Source organism: Desmodus rotundus, chromosome 2 (assembly GCF_022682495.2).
Source record: "Desmodus rotundus isolate HL8 chromosome 2, HLdesRot8A.1, whole genome shotgun sequence".
NCBI lineage: Eukaryota > Metazoa > Chordata > Mammalia > Chiroptera > Phyllostomidae > Desmodus > Desmodus rotundus.
This window is the reverse complement of record NC_071388.1, coordinates 13,122,147-13,140,363: the sequence shown is the minus strand read 5'-3', so window position 1 is coordinate 13,140,363 and position 18,217 is coordinate 13,122,147. Positions and strand designations below refer to the sequence as shown.

The 18,217-nt window shown below is 43.4% G+C and overlaps 1 protein-coding gene across 6 annotated transcripts in view; it reads right to left on the bottom strand.

The window, feature by feature from the left end:
* The window catches only part of APP (amyloid beta precursor protein), a 238,273-nt gene that overhangs the window by 12,052 nt on the left and 208,004 nt on the right, over positions 1 to 18,217 (bottom strand). For 3 of the 6 annotated variants that reach the window (XM_024562633.4, XM_024562643.4, XM_024562652.4), the window contains 3 exons: positions 14,353 to 14,574; positions 6,859 to 6,912; positions 806 to 906 (listed from right to left, as the gene is read on the bottom strand). In XM_024562633.4, coding sequence (XP_024418401.2) covers positions 806 to 906; positions 6,859 to 6,912; positions 14,353 to 14,574 — 377 coding nt within the window. The remainder of the gene's footprint in view (positions 1 to 805; positions 907 to 6,858; positions 6,913 to 14,352; positions 14,575 to 18,217) is intronic. The other 3 variants (XM_024562639.4, XM_024562648.4, XM_024562659.4) reach the window with 1 other exon arrangement.

Below are 18,217 nucleotides of genomic sequence, written 5' to 3'. Positions count from 1 at the left end.
TCTTGTTCACCACTGACTGTGTAATAAAATTGTCTCCTTTATTAATTGAACCCTCTTACTGTGCTTACTGAGAAGATGGAAGGAACCCTAACATAAAGCAGGGTTTATCTGAAGCTTTTGGTAAAGGGTTTTTACATAATGACCAGAGCTGCCTGCAAAGGAAATGGCTGCTTTTTGGTTTCCTCTAATTCTAATATTTTGGGGGGGAAAAGGTAGGGGGTGGTGATTTTGTCTGGAAGGGAAGCTGCGGTTTTCCTGGGTCAGCCTGTATCCACCAGCACCGCTGGGAAGAGCTGCGGTGCCGCTCACCTTGGGAGAGACTCAATGGTCCCACCCCAGATCCTGCCCTCGCAAGGGGACTTAAAACAAGGGAGTGAGGGAAAGACAGGAAGGAAGGACGAGAGGGAGCAACGGAGTAATTACAAAATGTGCGCTTAAGAGAACGGCCAGAAGAAAGTGTTGCGTGAAGCCAAGTAGTGTTTGCACATGTTTGAGATTTTGATCCTTAAAATAAATGTATTATAAACCTGTTTCCCTAAAAAAAATAGATGGAAGTTAATTAGCCTGGCTGCTATCAAAAACATTAATTTTACTCTTAGCCTGGTGTGGGCTTAGCTGCTTTGCAGACCAAAGAACTAGACGGAAAGATCCTCTCTTTTCTTGGTTTCCACGATGATCCTATAAGCAGGTGTTATATTTTTGTTTTTAATCTTTTCCTTAGCTGGACGGGTGGCCCAGGGTGAACAAGTATTGATAAGCCATCTGGCAAGACAGAGTGAAGGAAGGGGCAGAGCATTTTACGCACCAGTTTCTGATGGTGAACCTCGTATCCCGAGTCGTGCCGGAACTCCGCGTCCATCTTCACCTCCGAGATCTCCTCCGTCTTGATGTTCGTCAGCCCCGAACCTGCGTCGCACCACAAGCATTTAAATTACAACACGCGGCACGGGCCGTCTCCTCTGCGGGCAGTGACGCGACAACACAAAGGCCACCAAAAACCCTTTCTAGGCTCGAAGTGCAATGAAAATAGATGAATGATTTTTTCCCAGAAAAACCATACGTTGTATATGTAAATCCTTAACCACCACCTATTTTAAACAAGACACTTAAAGATGAAAGAAATCTGAAATTGAGGCTTCTATTGCCTTTAAACACATTATATATACATATAAACATATATGTGTGTATATATATATATATTTTTTAATGGGGAAAAACAGAAGGAAGATGTTAGTTGGGGGATCGGCACGGGTTTGTTCCTAGAGTATGCTGGCCTGTTCCAGGGGCTTATTGTTGAGCCTACTGCATGTCTCTTAGGATGTGTTCACATTCCCTCAGAAAAAAAATAATAAAAGCCTTTAACAATGAACATTAATTACCTGGTAGAACAAAACTGCTACTTTGAGGCTTTGTTCCAATTACAAATAAATTATGTTCATGTATCTATGCAGTGAAGCATTGTAAAAATCCTATTGTTTATTTAGCGAAGTGGTTTAGTTACAGATACGGGGTGTCACTGGCTCACTTCTGGATGAAGAGCTGCAGTACACAATTCCGAGAAAGGCTTCTTTGGGACTCACCGGCTCTTCCTTCTCTGTAAGTTGGTATATGATTCTTCCACTAGTTATTACAATGCATTTTGTTTTTCAGATAAGTTGAAGCTTAACAACAAAATGCAAAGTCATTTTTTAAAACAAAAAAAAATGAAACTACACAGTATGAATTTCTACATTGTATTTAAATAGCAAAAGCCAAAATTTTAGGATGAGAAGGGCTTTTAAAATCGTCTCCCCTAGGGTGTTCCCAACCAAGGGCCAACTCTCAGCTCCAGCCTGAACAAAAGGATGGCCTCTGTTTTCACACAGCCTTGCCTGGAGAAAAGCCTTTCTTACATTAGGCCCAAATCAGTTTCCTGTAATTTCTCTGAGCCTGTTCAGCACAGGGCAAGCCCAATCCTCCCGTCTGCATTATAGCCTTAAACAGATCGGATGCCCAAGGAGAGGCAATGTTGTTCCTGCTGATCCTCCACTCACTAGGGCTACACATTCCTGGTTCCTTCGGCCCCCACGGGACGTAAGGTCTTGCTCTTCGTTTAGTCCCTCTTGCCTTCTTGTCTACAAAGTGCTGTGAAACTTGTCATATACCTAGCTGAAACAGAGAAGCATCCTGTCCACAGCATCTGATGTGCCGGTCTAACAGCACAGCCTATCAGGAAGGAAGGGAAGATAGCTTCCCCTGACCTTGGGGACCCATGCTGGTTAGGCCCTATGCCCCGTCCGCTGCCCAGTTGCTCACCAAGTTTCTCAAGCTGTCCAAAAACAGACCCAAGATCAGTATCAATGCACACCTGCTTGTAGACTGTGGTGCTACCTCCTTCCCCTTCTGCTCGGCAGAACTACAGCTTCTCATTCCTATTTTCCCAGCTCCTCTGTTCTCTAGATTCCTTGAGAATCCTGGAGAACGGTTCTGTGATTTCACCCTCAGGTTCTCTTGGCCTGTGATTTATCTGGGTCATAATGATTTGAACTTGGGTAGAGAGAGATGACGGCGTTAAAATATATCCAAAACTCTGCACTCCACTCTGCAAGAGGTGAGATGAACTCCCTTCTTTTGGGTGTGGACTGGATACAGTGACTTGTTTCTAATGAATAGAGAATATGGTGACAGGGATGGTGGATGACTTCCAAGACTAGGTCATAAAAGGCACTGTAACTTCCTTTCTGTTCTTTCTCTTGGTCTGGAGAAAGCCAGCTGCCATGTTTTAGGGGAGCAAGCAGCCCTATAAAAGGGTTCCATGGTGGGTACTGAGGTGGTCTGCCCACAGCCATGGGCGTGAGCCATCTTGGAAACAGACCCAACCACCCCGGTCCAGCCTCCAGCCATCAGATAACTGCAGCCCTGGCAGATGTCTCGAGTGCAACCTCCCGAGAGAGCCTGGGCCAGAAGCACCCGCTGAACCACGTGGAACATCCGGGGCACTACAGTGATAGCAAGACACTAAACACCTGTTGTTTTAAGTTGCTAAGTCATGGGGTTATTTGTTACACAGCCACAGATAACTAATACAAGGGATGAGTGGTTTCCTTTCTTATCTTGATCTACCTTGGGTTTTCACTTCCTTTTATAACAAGGTCACTCTCTTGAATATAAACATAAAAGACAGAAGGACATCAAAGTGGGACAGGTTCCCTTTCTTTCATCTTTTCACTAGTGTTCTCACTGACTGTCCCCGCCCCCATCCCCGACCCTGTCCTGAGAATGGCAGGGCTGTCTGTTCTCATTTCCTTTCTTTAAAATTATGAGCCCTTTATCCTAAGTTTCACCTCATTTGGACTCTAATCGTCCTGACACGAATTTTTACTGGACTGCAACATCAACACTCTGATTTCTTACTAGTTGTACACTTTTAGCTTTCTACAAGCCCCGTTAAATCTGAGCTCCTTGTAGAACCACAGTGATTTCTTCATGCCTCATCTTTTTTTTTCTGTTCAAGGTATAGGAATGCAATAGTTAATATGATATTTCTGAATTTTTAAAAAACTCTTTTGAATAGATTTTCTTTTAGATCTGTGAGACCCAATAATCACATCAAAAAGTAAGTAAGAAAGCAGCTCCCCACTCAAACATTTAAAAGCCCACACTATTCTGAAAGAATACCAAGAACACTTTTAATGGTTAAAAAATTCAAATCCATGTATCAAGGCAGAATAACAGATAATTATAGCTCAACAGTTTGAGACTTCCAGCAGAAAGAGCTCCTGCTAGTTCATTTTTGTACGGCATGTATAATCATTTCTGAAAAGACTTTCTATACATTAAGCAAATCTCACTAAAAGGAGAGAAAAATAATAAGCCTGCACATAAGAGAACATCAACGATAATAAGTTGATATCACATGTAATAAGACATGATGGGTGGATTGAAATAAGCTGCAGGGACCTTTGTTCGTGGGCTCACCAGAGGCATTTTCTGGGTTGTGCTGATCCCAGGTTAAGCCCCAGGTTTCTAAGTCATGGTGCGTGAGGAGAGCCTGGTGTTCATTTGAGGGCCAAGGGAGGCACATCCTTCAGGAAACCTCTTACACAGTTTGGGGTCAAGGACCTGGTTTCCTTCATTAGGCCTGGAGAAGGCTGGTAATAAATTATAGTGGAAACGTTCGCTTTCCACCCCTGTGAAGAGGCTGCTAGTGTATTTTTCTTCTTTATTCTGGTCAAATGGTGTAACTTGTCCTTCCGAGCCCATTTTTCTCTGGAAATGAGCCTTGGGGGGGAGCTATAATGGCCACTCTGCTCAGAAACCACCCCTGATACTACTGTGTCCCCTATCTGACTATATTCTAGGAGGGACAGCGCCTTGGTGCTTCCGACTTGAAAGTCAAGGAAGGGGGAGTCACTGTCCTCAGTGGTGACGATATGAACCCCTTTCTCTACTTGTTTCAGAGTGACAACAGTGACTATTCAGAACCAATGCAATATTATGACAATCCCGGGAAGGGTTTCTAAGTGTGTAAAATCTAAAGATGTAACACGGCACCTTAGGCTGAAGCCCGTATCTTATGAAGTGTGGTGGTGGAAGAACCAAAACTAATGCTACAAAGCAGGAGAAATGGGTCCAAATCCCCGGCAGACTCACTAGAAACACAAAAATACAGTGCATCTGTATGTCTGTACGCGTGTCTAGCAACTGTGGCTACTTATAAGCATGCCTCCGTGAGGGTCTTCCTCACCTCACATCTGAGCATTCTTTCCCATCTACAGCTTCTTCGACTGGGGGAGGCCAAGCCTTACACTGTGTAAGGAAAGAAGCCTGGCCCGGGCCGTGCCCGCACCTGTACAGAATCGCTCCCCTCTTCTTCGCCAATGGCTGTGCCTCAGATCATTCCCACACCTTTCTCAGAGCTCACCTCCAGCATGTGCCTGGTTAGCACGCCTTTTGTCAGTGCCCCATCTGCTCATATCAGACATCGGGGTTCACGTTCATACTTTATGTACTCTGGATCTCCCTGCCTTTCCATTTCCAGCTCATCTTTCTGGCCGTACAGATGGTGTATATCCCTTCAATTACATTTCAAGCTCCTCCGAGCGGGGGACTTATTTAATTTTCTGTTTAACCTTCCATAGCATGTAATGCATCGACCTTTGTGAAATATCTAAACGAAATATTGCTACCATGATAACACAGACTTTAGGTAGACCTTCTTTCCATCTTTACATCTACCTATTCTCTAGCTCCTTGCTTAAAACGAATGTTTTTGTTTGACAATATGTGGAAAAGTCTCCTTCATGTCAGATTTTAAAAAATCGACTTTGGTGGTATTACCCCATCCTGGATATTTCAATAGGAATAGCCTAGTGTGTCCCATGTAAGACCTAAATAAAATTTAACTCACATTTTATGCTTGTTGATGAAAATCATCTCTTTCTTTAAAAATGAAGTAGAGAACACTATGGATAAAAAGGCCTGCGGCCAATGACCAACCTGGTCTGGTCTCAGCTGCAGTTAGAATGAAACTGACCCTCTGCCTCGGGTCCTGGCAGTGGCTGAACAGGATGGGAGTGGCGATGGCTGGCTCCTTGACAGTCACTTGTGTGACACTGGCAATAAGGAAGACATGAGGAGAGCCAAAGCCGTGTCTGACTTCCTCTAATTTAAGTTCCTCTGAGAAGCCCTCCAGACAGAGATTCATAAAGTCAAGGACAACCGCTGTCAAGGCGTGTCATTCCACAGTCCCTGCTGCCTTGTTAATCATAGTGCCAAGGCACAAAGACACCACGAGTCCGACTCTGAGTTGTCCTCAGAGACTGTGGCTGGGGACAGAAGTGGCTGAAGCCTGCGAAAGAGGCAGGGTGTGCTCCTGGCCCCATGGCCGAATCTATCTGAACCAGGCTTCTCTGTGTTAGCCTCTTCAAATGAGGTCCATTTCCAATTCCTTCATTATGGCACAGGGACATTATGAGGCTAAAGAAGAACATAAGTATGCAAAGGTGTGCGCTGATAGGAGTAAAGTCTCCCAGGACACAGAGTTGTTAATTCAGTAACTTCCCTCCTCTTTCTGAGTCACCGACAATGCTGCCTACTGTCCGCTGGGTGAGGTGCACACCGAGTCGAAGTCGTGTGCACGGGCCCCTGTTGTGGGGTGAGAGTGTTCTTAATGCTAACTTTGAGACTCAGTGTAAGTACAGGACACAGAGCAAAAAAATGCTTTTTCTTAATACTTAGGAAACTGTGAAAAAAAAAAGAGAAGTGTCCATTTTGGTATTAATGGGAATTTTAAGTAGTAAGAGAAATAAAGGACTCGTATGCAAAATTACGCACGTCCATCTCCTGTGCCATTTTTGTCACTCACTGAGAGTAAGTACATACAACCTACAAAAGAGGAAATGTAAAAATTTCTGGGCTGTGGAGATACCCGAATTCTGCTATTTTTAGAAAATCACGTCTTCTTGAGGAACTGATTGAAGTTTGAGCCCAGTTCAGTTGGAAAAGGACCGTCTGGATCCCAACAAGAAAGGGTGAGGCGCGCACTGCGGGGACCTGGCTGCCGCCAGACAGAGCTGCGTCTGTGCGGGTTTCCATTTCTGAGGACAAGCAGACTCTCTATAATCCTCTCCACTTAAAAAGATAAAAACAAGTTGGAAGGGCTCTCTTTTATTGTTTGAAAAGGAAAGCTCAGAAAGAGAAACAAAATACCTTAAGAAATGAAGCATAAGGAAAAGCAAAAAGGGAATTAAAAAAAAGTGTGGTTTCCAAGTTGGTTCAATCTATGCATTTTGGAGACGCTAATGAGGAAGCAAGGGGAAGGCGTCTGCTCAAGCTCAAGCGAAAGGTGCTGAGAGGTAGAAGGTCCCCGGGCTGTACCTGGTCGAGTGGTCAGTCCTCGGTCGGCAGCAGGGCGGGCGTCAACAGGCTCGACTGGGCACAGGAAGCAAGATACACGGAAAGCAAACAAGACAAATCGAGATGGTAAGTCGAGGCTCCTGAACACAGAGCAGGGAAAAGCATGTGCAATACACAAGTTACAAAAAAGGAGCAGCTGGAAAAGAACCCCAGTGAGTTAATCCTGAGCGTCAGGAGCGGGAGGGGGACTGCTTCACAAAAGGTTTATGGCTCTTCAGTGACCCCCCCCCCCCCCCCCCCCCGCCCCAGTTCTCTAAGGAAAGCACTCTCCAGGATACACGGCAACAGGAAGGAGGGGCTGGGGGAGTGTGGATTCCCCGCTCCGCAGTGTACAGACAGCTTCTTCCCTTTTGATTAGAAATAAAATCTATTATACCCAGCCCAGCAGAAAATCTTAAAAGATACCTCCTTTTACCACTGTCCAATCTTATCTTATTTTACAGTGAATTAGCTATAAAAGGACTCCATTAAATCTCCAGGGGAAATGCAAAGATGAACTTATCGGGAGAGAAAAGTTTCACTGCACTGTCTGCCTTTTAGTAATTCAAATTTGTTTCCCAGTTGTGGGGTAAAAGAGATAAACCAAAAAGTAAGTCTGCCAGTCAGTCTCTCTCTTTTTACAAGCTGATTTAAATAGATGACACACCGCTGAAATGTGTGAAATGCGGATATTTCCTTTCCTATTTGCTGTCTTTCACAATGTTTTCTGTGTGAGTATTCTGGGTCTGGCCCAACGAAAACAGTGCAGGCAGCATGGTCGTGCCCACCACTGTTTACCATCGACTGCTATTTCCAAAGTGCTTCTGATTCTCAGAAATATTAACTTGAACTTAAACACTGGTCTTCGAAGAAACAGGCGACGGAGAGAAACAAAGCTGTTAGGATTAATAAATGGACAAGGGGCAAATGAAGCCAAGAAAGGGGGAGGGCCCTTGGGTAAGGCCCGGGAAACACAAAAGTGGGGAGGAAGGTAAGGCTGCGTGAGCAAAGGAGTCCATGGGAAGATGAGGTGTGTCTGATGGATGGGATGGCTTTTGGACCGGCAGATTCAGTCAGAGCATACAGCTCACTGATGGGCACGGCCCAGGCATGCAAGGGGGGACCATACACCCAAATCAACTTTGAATGTCACGCGTTGGCAGAAACGGTGACGGCAAAGAAGGTGACAGCATGCCAAGTCTTCAAAATATGAGCAAATAATGTTTCTGAGAATACTACGACATTGGGATGGTCAGAAGAGCAATGTGGCTTGGTTCTGTCTCATGCGGATGGCGGAACGGTAGAGGAGAAAGGAAGGTGGAGACAGGTCAGCCTAACTTGGACAGTGTTCGTGATTTTGGGCAACTGGCTGCTTCCGAGGCTCTTTCTTCATATGCAAAATAAAAATAACATCTACAACTTCTAATTGTAGTGAGGAACAACAACAACAAAAATTGAAAGCCTGTTTCAGGAATTCTCAAATACTATAAAACCACATTTATTAACTATCCTATTTATGAAATATTCTAGAACAATTATTGTTATGAACATGACTAACCCCTAATCCTTCATTCATGTATTAGGTTAAGATACTTGAACAATATAGTTTCTCTATATTTCATCTTTCCCCTCACCCCATCCGCAACCACATAGAGTAAGAGACTTTATTACTCCTCGTAAAGTGGAGTTATTGAAAAATTACTGTACTTTTTGAGTTTCCTCGCAAGGGCCCCGAATTGTGCCTCAGCTGAAGATAAGGTGGTACGAGAGTGCACCCACGGAGCCAAGGAGTAACTAAGGGGCGATTGGCCAGGGGTAAAATCGTCAGAACCGTGTGAGACTTGCAGGGACTCGGCTGAGCCTGGAGTTTAAACATGGCCTGAAAAGCGGGTCCAGTCTCAGGGTCCACTTTAACGCCACCTCGTACTTCCTGTGACCCTGGCAAAGCCACGTTCCTCCCGATTTTCAGTTTTGGCCCAAATCAACACGGTTCTTTCCGGGCTCAGATGTGCAGACATTCCAAAGAACCTTATAAACGACTAAGCACTATTCCACAATTACTTAAGGGAATGCCGAAAAGCATCAAATGTGCACAGAAAAAAGTCCAAAAGGTATAACCACACATGCAAAATAACTATCATCAGTTACTTGTGGGTGAGGAGACTATTTGTATAAATTTCTCTGCCCTTTTTTCAAGGTATGTGTATTACTTGAAAACAGTAATAAAACCTTCTCTCTTCTTTTAAGAAGGTAAAACAGTAACAGTTTTAGTTACTTAATCCCTAGCCTGAATTAACAGTTTGAGGCTGACTCAGTATGAATTAATATTGAAAAATTAACTAACTCTTAATCCCTAGCCTGCATTAACAGTTTGAGGCTGATCCAGTATGAATTAATATTGAAAAATTAACTAACTCTTGTGTTCAGTGGGCAGACATTAATACATTTTTAAAAAGACAATTATGACATTATTGAAAAAAAAAGAATACACACCAAGACAAAGTACTGCACTATTTCTCAACTACAGCAAATACTTGCTAAGTTTTCAAATGGACTATTAGTTGTTAAACTAGAAGGTGTTTTCACAGTGTTCAAATATTTTAACTTGGCTGCTTAGTAAATCAAAATAAGAAACAGATCATTGTAAAGAGTTAAAGTAAAACTTAACTAGAAATGTGTTATGTGTTATTTCCCTGCCTTCAGCACACTTTGAATCAAATCCTTCCCAACAAAAGGAAACAGAATGATTGAAATTCTGGGATTTTTGAGTCTGTTAGTTCTGGCGCTACTTGTAATAGACCAATTCTAAGTTAAATGCTTCCTAGCATGGCCTCCCCACCTGGCCCAAAGTGAGGGGAGTATTCAGCAGCTTTACACAAAGAGAGGCCTGAAAAGGACTGGATTTCAGGTTTAATGAAAGACTTTATTAAATCTCCGTTTCATTACTGACATAATTTGTTCGTTGCTTTTTTATGGACAAGTAAAAATAGAGCCAAAGGCGGCAACTCACTTTGCAAGTACACACACGCAGTCTCGCAAGCCACGTGGTGCCTCGTTAAGAAGGCATTTTATGCGTGTGTTACATACAAAGAAGCTGCCTGTTGGCCACAAAGACTTTCTGGTGGCCACTGCCTTCCACGTTGACCTTCTTGGCTGGCCAGCTCAGGACATCATGAAAATGAACAAACTCAAATGCTATCAACACAAACGCTTCCAGCCCCATGACTTCATGATCCATGAGAAAAACAGGGTTATAAACAACAGCTTCACTTCAGTTTAGCCAGTGCCGTTTTGTGGATTGGAAAAAAACACGGAATAAAAATCTCTGCAGGCAGATTGCAGCTGGTTACAGAGCCTAAAATATTGGAAAACTGTGTTTGTGATATGCTTACTTTTTCAATATAAGTTAAAAGAGCGCCTGGGTGTCTGACCCTCTATCTGGACTTCGCTGATTGTCCTTGAGAGAAACCACCCCTTTTTGGTGAGTGTTTGAAGCCATCCTGATCAAGGGCCACAGGAACAATGAAAGGAAATCCTTTGAGAATTCCAGGTATTTTCAATAGCTGCGTGTGTGGGCCCGTGTCTGTCAGATTAACGAGAAACAGGGCTCTGGAAAGAGGGAGAACAGGGAGAGCAGTAGGACAGAAAGGGCGAGATTTAGGTTTACAGGTGTGGGTATAAAAATGATATAACAATTCATAAATAATAATATAAGCACAAACTGCGTGTTTCACATCGGTAAACCTACTTCTGCCACAGCCTGTATATAGAGCTTGTTGCATTCATTAATTTTGAGGATATACTGTTTGGGTCATAGAGTGACTCTCCTTGAGGCAAGCTGGTAAAACCTCTCTGATAAGATCTGGGTTCTGTTTTCGGGGGCGGGGCGGGGGGGGCGGAGCTACCACTAGACAGGCACTGTGTTGCAGGCCCTTGCTGAGCCCTTTACCTGCCATCTCACGTCACCCTCACAGTCTTTGGTTAGGAGTTACCACCGACGTTTTTTACAGACTAGGAAAGAGCCAGAGGGGCTCTGCCGCTTGCCCACAGCCCACAGCACAGCGTGAATGTGAACTCTGACCCACATCACTCAAGGGGGGCGGGGTGGGGCGCAGGTGGTGTTGGTTGCCACCTGTGTTGCAGGGCGATGCCTCCAACGCGCCCTATACAATTTCTTATATTCATGATTACGCGAGTCCAGAACCGAACTCAGTTTTATAAACACACACCAAGCATTTCTGCACAGTTTTTTTACTGGAACCTGGCTATTCCAGGAGCTTACCACGGGGGAGACGGAGGGAAGACTGTTTTATTTATAGCCTTCCCGAGAGCTATTCACTATTTTAGGAAATCACGTGCATTTGCTTGTAGAGCCTGAATCGTGGAATCAGCCTGAAGCAGCAAGCACCTGCATTTGTCACATCCACGCGGGACAGACACCTGACCTGGCTGCTGTTTCGTCCAGTGGCTGTGCCCGAACACTTACACGTGGAAACACTTACTATACATTACATCCCTCTGAGTGATTCCCCCTGCCCCCTGAACTGTTAGCCCATTTTATTTTAAGATTCCTTATTAAGAAGGCTTTTTGAAATGTTATAAAAGGGGTGTTGGGTCTGATGACAGTGAGAACCAGAACTCCGCCTCTGAGATCTTAAATATTATTGCTTCCAATACTTCTTTTATATAAGATTTTCCCATTTTTCAATAACAGATCTTTATTTAACAACAATAGCAGTCCTTTTGATGAGGCCTGGACAAGGCAGTGGCTCTGTCTGGGTCACAAATCCAGAGGCATTCAATCTGCGGACTTTGCCAAACTGGGCATCCTGGCAACACCCGAGGGCTTGGTGTATGTGTGTGTGTGTGTGTGCGCGCGCGCGTGTGTGTTTTCTCACACTTGTGTGCACGGGTGCTTTTCCCAGGGCCAACGCTACAATGTGTCAGGAACCTGAGTCCAGTGACTGCAGACCACTGGAGCCCTCATCCCAACAGACGTGTTCAGTCCATTGCAGTTCTGGGTATCTCCAAACCATATTGTTCTTGCCTTCCCAAAAGTGATCATTTTGGGGAAATCCAGTATAGTTAACCCGAATTTCTTTCTTTAGGTTATTTGACAAGAGGCAGGGGAAGGAAGGAGGGGGATCACGATGGCATTAGGATTTATTTAGGGAGGTGATTTGGTGACATGGTTCCTCCCTGTTATTTTGTCTTAAAAGGAACAATCCTTCCTTTTTTTTCCTAACCAAAATGGATCAGTTGGACTACAATTGAAAATTTTTGACATAAGCAGCTTGCTGACTAAAATGCATGTAATTTGCATGGAGATCACATATATGCCTGCGAATGCATGTAAGTCAGGATAAAATGTCTAGGGCATCTAAAGGCAGGTTTATGTAACTGTTGGTATTATTTCTACTATTAATATGATAACTGCCAACTTAAATCGACCTCATTAAAGACGCCAAGGAAATATGCAGGCTGATATTCACATATGAAGCAGTTAAGCTCTTACTATCTTACAGAGTGAGAAGTAAAGGGAACATCTGAAATTCGGGAAATGCAACATGTAGGATGACACACAATGTTTTGCTATTCTGTAGCGTGCTGTGTGGCACCAGGCTCGTTGCACTCCGCTGTATTCGCTACGTGTGAAAAGTTAACATAAGCAGGACGTGAGTGTCTTTTGTGCTTGTTAAACTCTGTACATGTACAGTCCCCACGTCTCCGAATCCACAACACTGAAGAGAAATACCAAGTATTATAACAAACACGCACAGTCACTCCTGTAAATTCATTTTACTCCGCTGCCAGTTTAGTTTCCTTTGGCTTTTAAATCTCTTTCCACAAACTTTATCATAAATAAAATGATAATTTGTAGTCTCTATTTCTGTGTGTGTGTGTTCATAAAAATGATGTAGGTAGGTGCTGAAGTATGTTTTATCCTACTTCAATAATGGCAAATATTAAGTGGGAACATTCAACATTATAGAAACTATATATTTAAAAAACTAAAAAGGTCTTAAGTCATGGAAATTGCTAAGTAATTCTTCATAAAAATAACAGTATAATCTATATATTTAATTTTTTTTCATAAAAAGCTAACTCTTGGACACAAATGACACGGCAAACACTTAACATTCTGTGGTATAAGGGACATTAAGGACAGTAATGGTCGACCAGAAAGGGGTGTTAGACTTCAGCGTGGTACCTATTCCTCCCTCAAACAACCCAGTGTTCTAAAGGAAAAGAGGGAATCTCACGTCCATTCAATTCACAAATGCGACTAGACATCTTCCACAAACAATCCCCATTAGACACTGCACAGTGAGGGTTTTGAATGGCCAAAGTGTTTCCACCTATAAAAATCACTTTAATAAGCAAGTTACCCTGGTTTTTGATAACTAAATTCCATAGAATTTCCCTCTATGTGAGTAAGGATTATTTTTACAAATAATAAAGTCTACATTATTTTTATGTCATACATAACACTGCAGCTCATATCTGATATGAACACTGTAAGGTCCCTTTTTTGAAATTAATAAACCACACTTGGGGTGATGACTCACATTATGAAAATGGTCTATATGATGATTTTCTGCGATGGTTCTTTTTTAAAAAAGCTTTCTGGTGCATAGATGGTCTTATATTGGATTCAGAATTAGTCTGAGGAGCGACTGACTGCATTCTAGTTGCCCATACTGCAAATGTCCACATTACAAATATCACCACCGTCAAAAGTTGCCAGTTTACCAGAGAATCACAGGTAAGATCCTGGTGTGTTCTTCAAATATACGCTGTTAGTAGCTTAAAATCAGGGTGTCCTGTGTTCAAAAGTTTGTACTTGTGAACATGTAAATTTGATATGGAGTTAAAAAAAAAACCCAAAGGTGCTCTTTTTAAAACAGATATTATTTGAACATTTCTGCTAAGAAATCTGAAAGAAAGCACATTAGCCGATGTGCAATTTTTAGACAGTGAAAAATCTTACTTCTCTAAATACTTAGGAAAAAAATACTTAGACCAATGTGTACTTTAATTTTGATAGTTGCCTTATAGTACACTTTCTAAATAAAAAAGTGCGGAACTCTTAAGCAAAATAATATTTTATAAGTGGTTCTCTGTCTTTGCCTTTAACATTTAATGCAATCTAAAATTTAACATACTAGAATAAGCAACCAAAATAAAAACTATTTGGGGGCCTTTCAAATCTCCATTTACACAGACTCCACTGAAATCCCTCTACTCACTTGTGAACTGCGATTTCCACAATCCTATCACCTGTCTGTCTCCTTCAAAAGTGTCTTCCAGGCCACTGTCTTATGAACACAACTGAATTTTGTGCTTTCATTCCAGAATCGGCAAAACAACTCTCAATAAGGAAGTATTTTAAAAATTCTTATCAGAAGTCTCCCTGCAGGGCATTAGAGAGCTGTATGGACGCCAGCAAGTTTTTGCTCCCGCCCGGCCTCTTACCTTCGTTCTCCGTATTGGCTGGCACAGAGTCGACCGCAAAAGGATGCCAGGGCTGGAGATCGTCCAGGCTGAACTCTTCATTCACGGGGAGAAGCTCCACGGTGGTTTTGGTTTCAGTCAAAGACGGCATGAGAGCATCATTTCCATAACTGATTCTCGGTTCACTGATCATGTTGGCCAAGACGTCATCCGAGTAGTTCTGCTCTTTCTGCAGCAGCTCATCTGAAATAAGACAAAGCGTGTATGATCTCACTGAGAGCCATCAGGCGGTAGCATTATCATCTCCATTTTACAGATGGGAAAACTGAGACACATGGTAGTGAAGCCACTTGTGCAAACTCATAGCTAGCAAGTGCCTGAGACAGGCCGTGAGCTCAGGGAGAATGGCTGAGACCTGGGCTCATGCTCCTTCCAGTGGTGAGACTCCGGGAGAACTAACTTGTCATGTTCTCCTCTGACAGATTCTCCCAGTACCCTATGATCACCCGAGGGCTGATAGCATGCTTTGGTGATGAGTTTGCCTTGGAGTGGTGGCAGTGAGCAAGGTACATTTCTTTCAAGCCAAAGGACACACCCAGTGAATCCCTAGGCCTTCCTCGAACACCTGTAAGGACCAGAGCGGCCTGAGTGACAGGCAGCCTGCTCCGGTCTCGAACAGCTCTCGCGGTTTCGCCTGGGACAAGCCTGTCTTCCCCAAAGGCTCCCTGTGTGGCATGACCTATGTTCTGAGGTGACAGAGAAACAGTCCCCTTGCCCTCCGAGTGTGGCCTTGCACACAGGAAGCTCTGCTCCAGCCTCCTTTTCAGAGGGCTAGCCACCCTTCCCTCCCAACGCCTCTCAGGTGATCTCCAAGCAAATACCCTTGCCTTCATCCTCTGCTGCTCCTCTTCTCAGGAAGTGCTCCCAGTGACCTCCTTAGCAAAGCGACAAAGTTCTTATGCACACCGAACATTCCCAAACCGCACATTTCATTACTGAAATGCATTGTAACAGAAACAAAGAGCTCGGAGTACAACTCTGTATCAAGTGTAATTATTGCTTCAAAAACAGGGTGTCAAAAGATGTATGAATCTCCTACGTGTTGCCAAAGATTCACCCAGTTCTTCTGTGTGATATATTTTTCAAAATTAGACGTTCATATATAGGAACTAAGCTATTAACAATATTAATCAGAATATCTCATTTTCCAATGATATCCCTGCCAAGAGTTTGCTGTATTATACATTTCAAACCAGTCGATGTAGAAAATAAATGATCAATGTGCAAAAAAAGAAAATAAAATCAGGGTTTAAATTTTATTTGTAATATTTTACTATCACCCTTCACATTCCCTTTTAAATTGGCAAAAAAATTTATCTGAAAAATTAAAATTCTTTTCAAATATATCTATTAAAACTATTTGACAGAATAGTATTAAAGCATGAGATTAATATCCTTGCATGAAGTTGGTTTTATTGCAAGATATTATTTTAAATGATAAAATCCCAAGCAAATCAGTTCTTCTGAAGTCTAATTTGAGTTGTAATATATAGCCATTCTCTGCAGACCGCTCTAAAATTCAATACGTGATGCTTGCAATGACCTTTCCCATACAGATACAGGCCCCCATTAAATTTCTTCCCACTTTTCCATGTCACACAGAGTTACAGGTGATGGCTAACAACTTAGCCAGAGTCTGCTTTAGTCCATCACATGGGCACTTCTTTTATATAAATCTTATGCTTGTGACTGTTAAGGACCTAAAATACTAAAGAAAAATCTTCTGGAGTAATATTTGGTGCTTGCGCTTCATCTTGAGAGGACAGAACCTTCACCATGATCTGTGTTCGGCTCCACAGTCACCACGTCATTCCCGGTGCCTTCGTGGCACTGTCATAACTTACTGTCCTCCAACGGAAAGTGTTTTCCCTTCCTCGTGCACTCACAGTACTAAGCTTGTTCCTTGTGACTTCTCTGTCTTCCTGTTCTTCTTTTCTAATCTCTTCATCCCTTTCATTTTCTCGTTGTGGAATTCTCCCTCTAGAAATCCCATCCACTCTGAGACTCCAAGGGACCTCCTCCCTTTGGGTGATTCATAAACGTGTTTCCCCAGCTTTGACTTCTCCCTCCCGCTGTAGCTTACACAGTTCTAACAGTCTGCTGGTTCTATGAACATAGATCTTCCATGAACTTAGAAGATACAAAACTGTGCTCAAGGCCCCGTTTTCTAATCACAGCAGAGCTATTCTAGCAGCCACAGGTACAAAACCTTCAGAACTACCTGTGGCTGTTTCTTTGTGTCCCGTAGTTATATTGCTGTCAAATTTAAGTTCTATTTCTGGATTCTCTTTTTCATTTCTCACTCCTCTTTTCCACTGGCCACCTTAAAGCATCATTACTTTTTGCCTGGATAACTGTGATGGTCTCCTCATCGCTGCCCTACTCTAATTTCTATCCCTCTCTGTTCCCCAGACCTGTTCCTGATACTGAGAAATGGCTCCTCCCATTTCAGTGGCTCCTCGGTTTCTACTGACTTCATCCCAAAGACTTAGCCAGATGCCGAAGGCCCTCTGTGATGTGGGCCAACTTTATCTTTCTACCCGTGAGGCTCGCAGCTCTTTGCTGAACACACCTGTGATACTGTGATTTACAATAAACAATGTGTAGTTGGCCTTTTTTGGCAGAGCTCCTAAAACCCTTGGAATTCCTTAACTGGTGAGAGCTGTAAAGGTGCCTTTTGTTATGTTAAAAACATGATTTTTTTTTTTTTTTTAAGAAATCCCCTTAAGAAGGAACCAGGTGATTAGAGGGCTGGAACTTCAGTTTCTCTCTCCCAGACCTCCAGGGCGAGGGGAGGGACTGAAGATTGAGTTCATCACCAATGGCCAGTGATATAATCAATCATGCCTATGTACTCACACCTCCGTAACAACGGCAAAGGATGGGTCTGGAGAGATTCCGGGCGGGTGAACAGGTGGAGGTGCTGGGGGAGCGATGCCTTGGACGGGGCACAGAAGCTCGGCGCCCTGTCCTCATACCTCGCCTTACGCAATGCTCCCCTCTGGCTGTTTCTGAGTTACATTCTCTTACAATAACCCAGTGATCTCGTAAGTAAAATGTTTCTGTGTCCTGTGAGCTACTGGAGATTAACAGAACCCAAGGAGCAGGTGGTTGGCACCTCCAGTTTATAGCTGGTCATCAGAAGCCCAGGTTATAGAGGTGCTGTTGACTATGGTAGGGGAGAAGGGTGGGCGGTCTTGGGGGCTTAAGTCTTTAACCTGTGGAATCTGATACTATCTCTAAACAGATAGTGTCAGATTTGGTTTGAATGGTAGGACACTCAGGTAATATTAGAGAATTGCTTGGTGGTGGAGGGAGAAAAAACCCGGACATTGGAATTAGTGTCAGAATCTTACCGCCACCCTCTCTCAGATATCTTGAATTATTTCCCATCTGGACTACGCATTCCCATCAGGACACCTTTATTCTCTGTTCCTGCTACCTGTGAAACCCACCTCTGATTATATGCAGTTCATGTATGGGAACTCTCCAAAGACCACCTAGGTGTCCCCATCCTGTGATTCTCCTCCACAACTTTATGAGACAGGTGTTCTTATCTTCACAGAATAGGGGATGGGGGACGTGAATGAATCTCTTTAAGATCCCACAGCCTGTAAATGTCAGTGCTGACACCCAAGTCCTGGGCTGCGTGACACCAGCCTCCCCACATAGGGGCCCCACCTCTCCAGCCTCCACAGCACGGCAGGAGGGCTCCCTCTGGGTCTCATCACTGGAATGCTCAAGCAAATGGGGAAACCAGGAAAGATAAGCATAAATCGGTTCCATGACATCTTCTGCTGTTGCAGGGTTGCAAGCTGACTTAAAC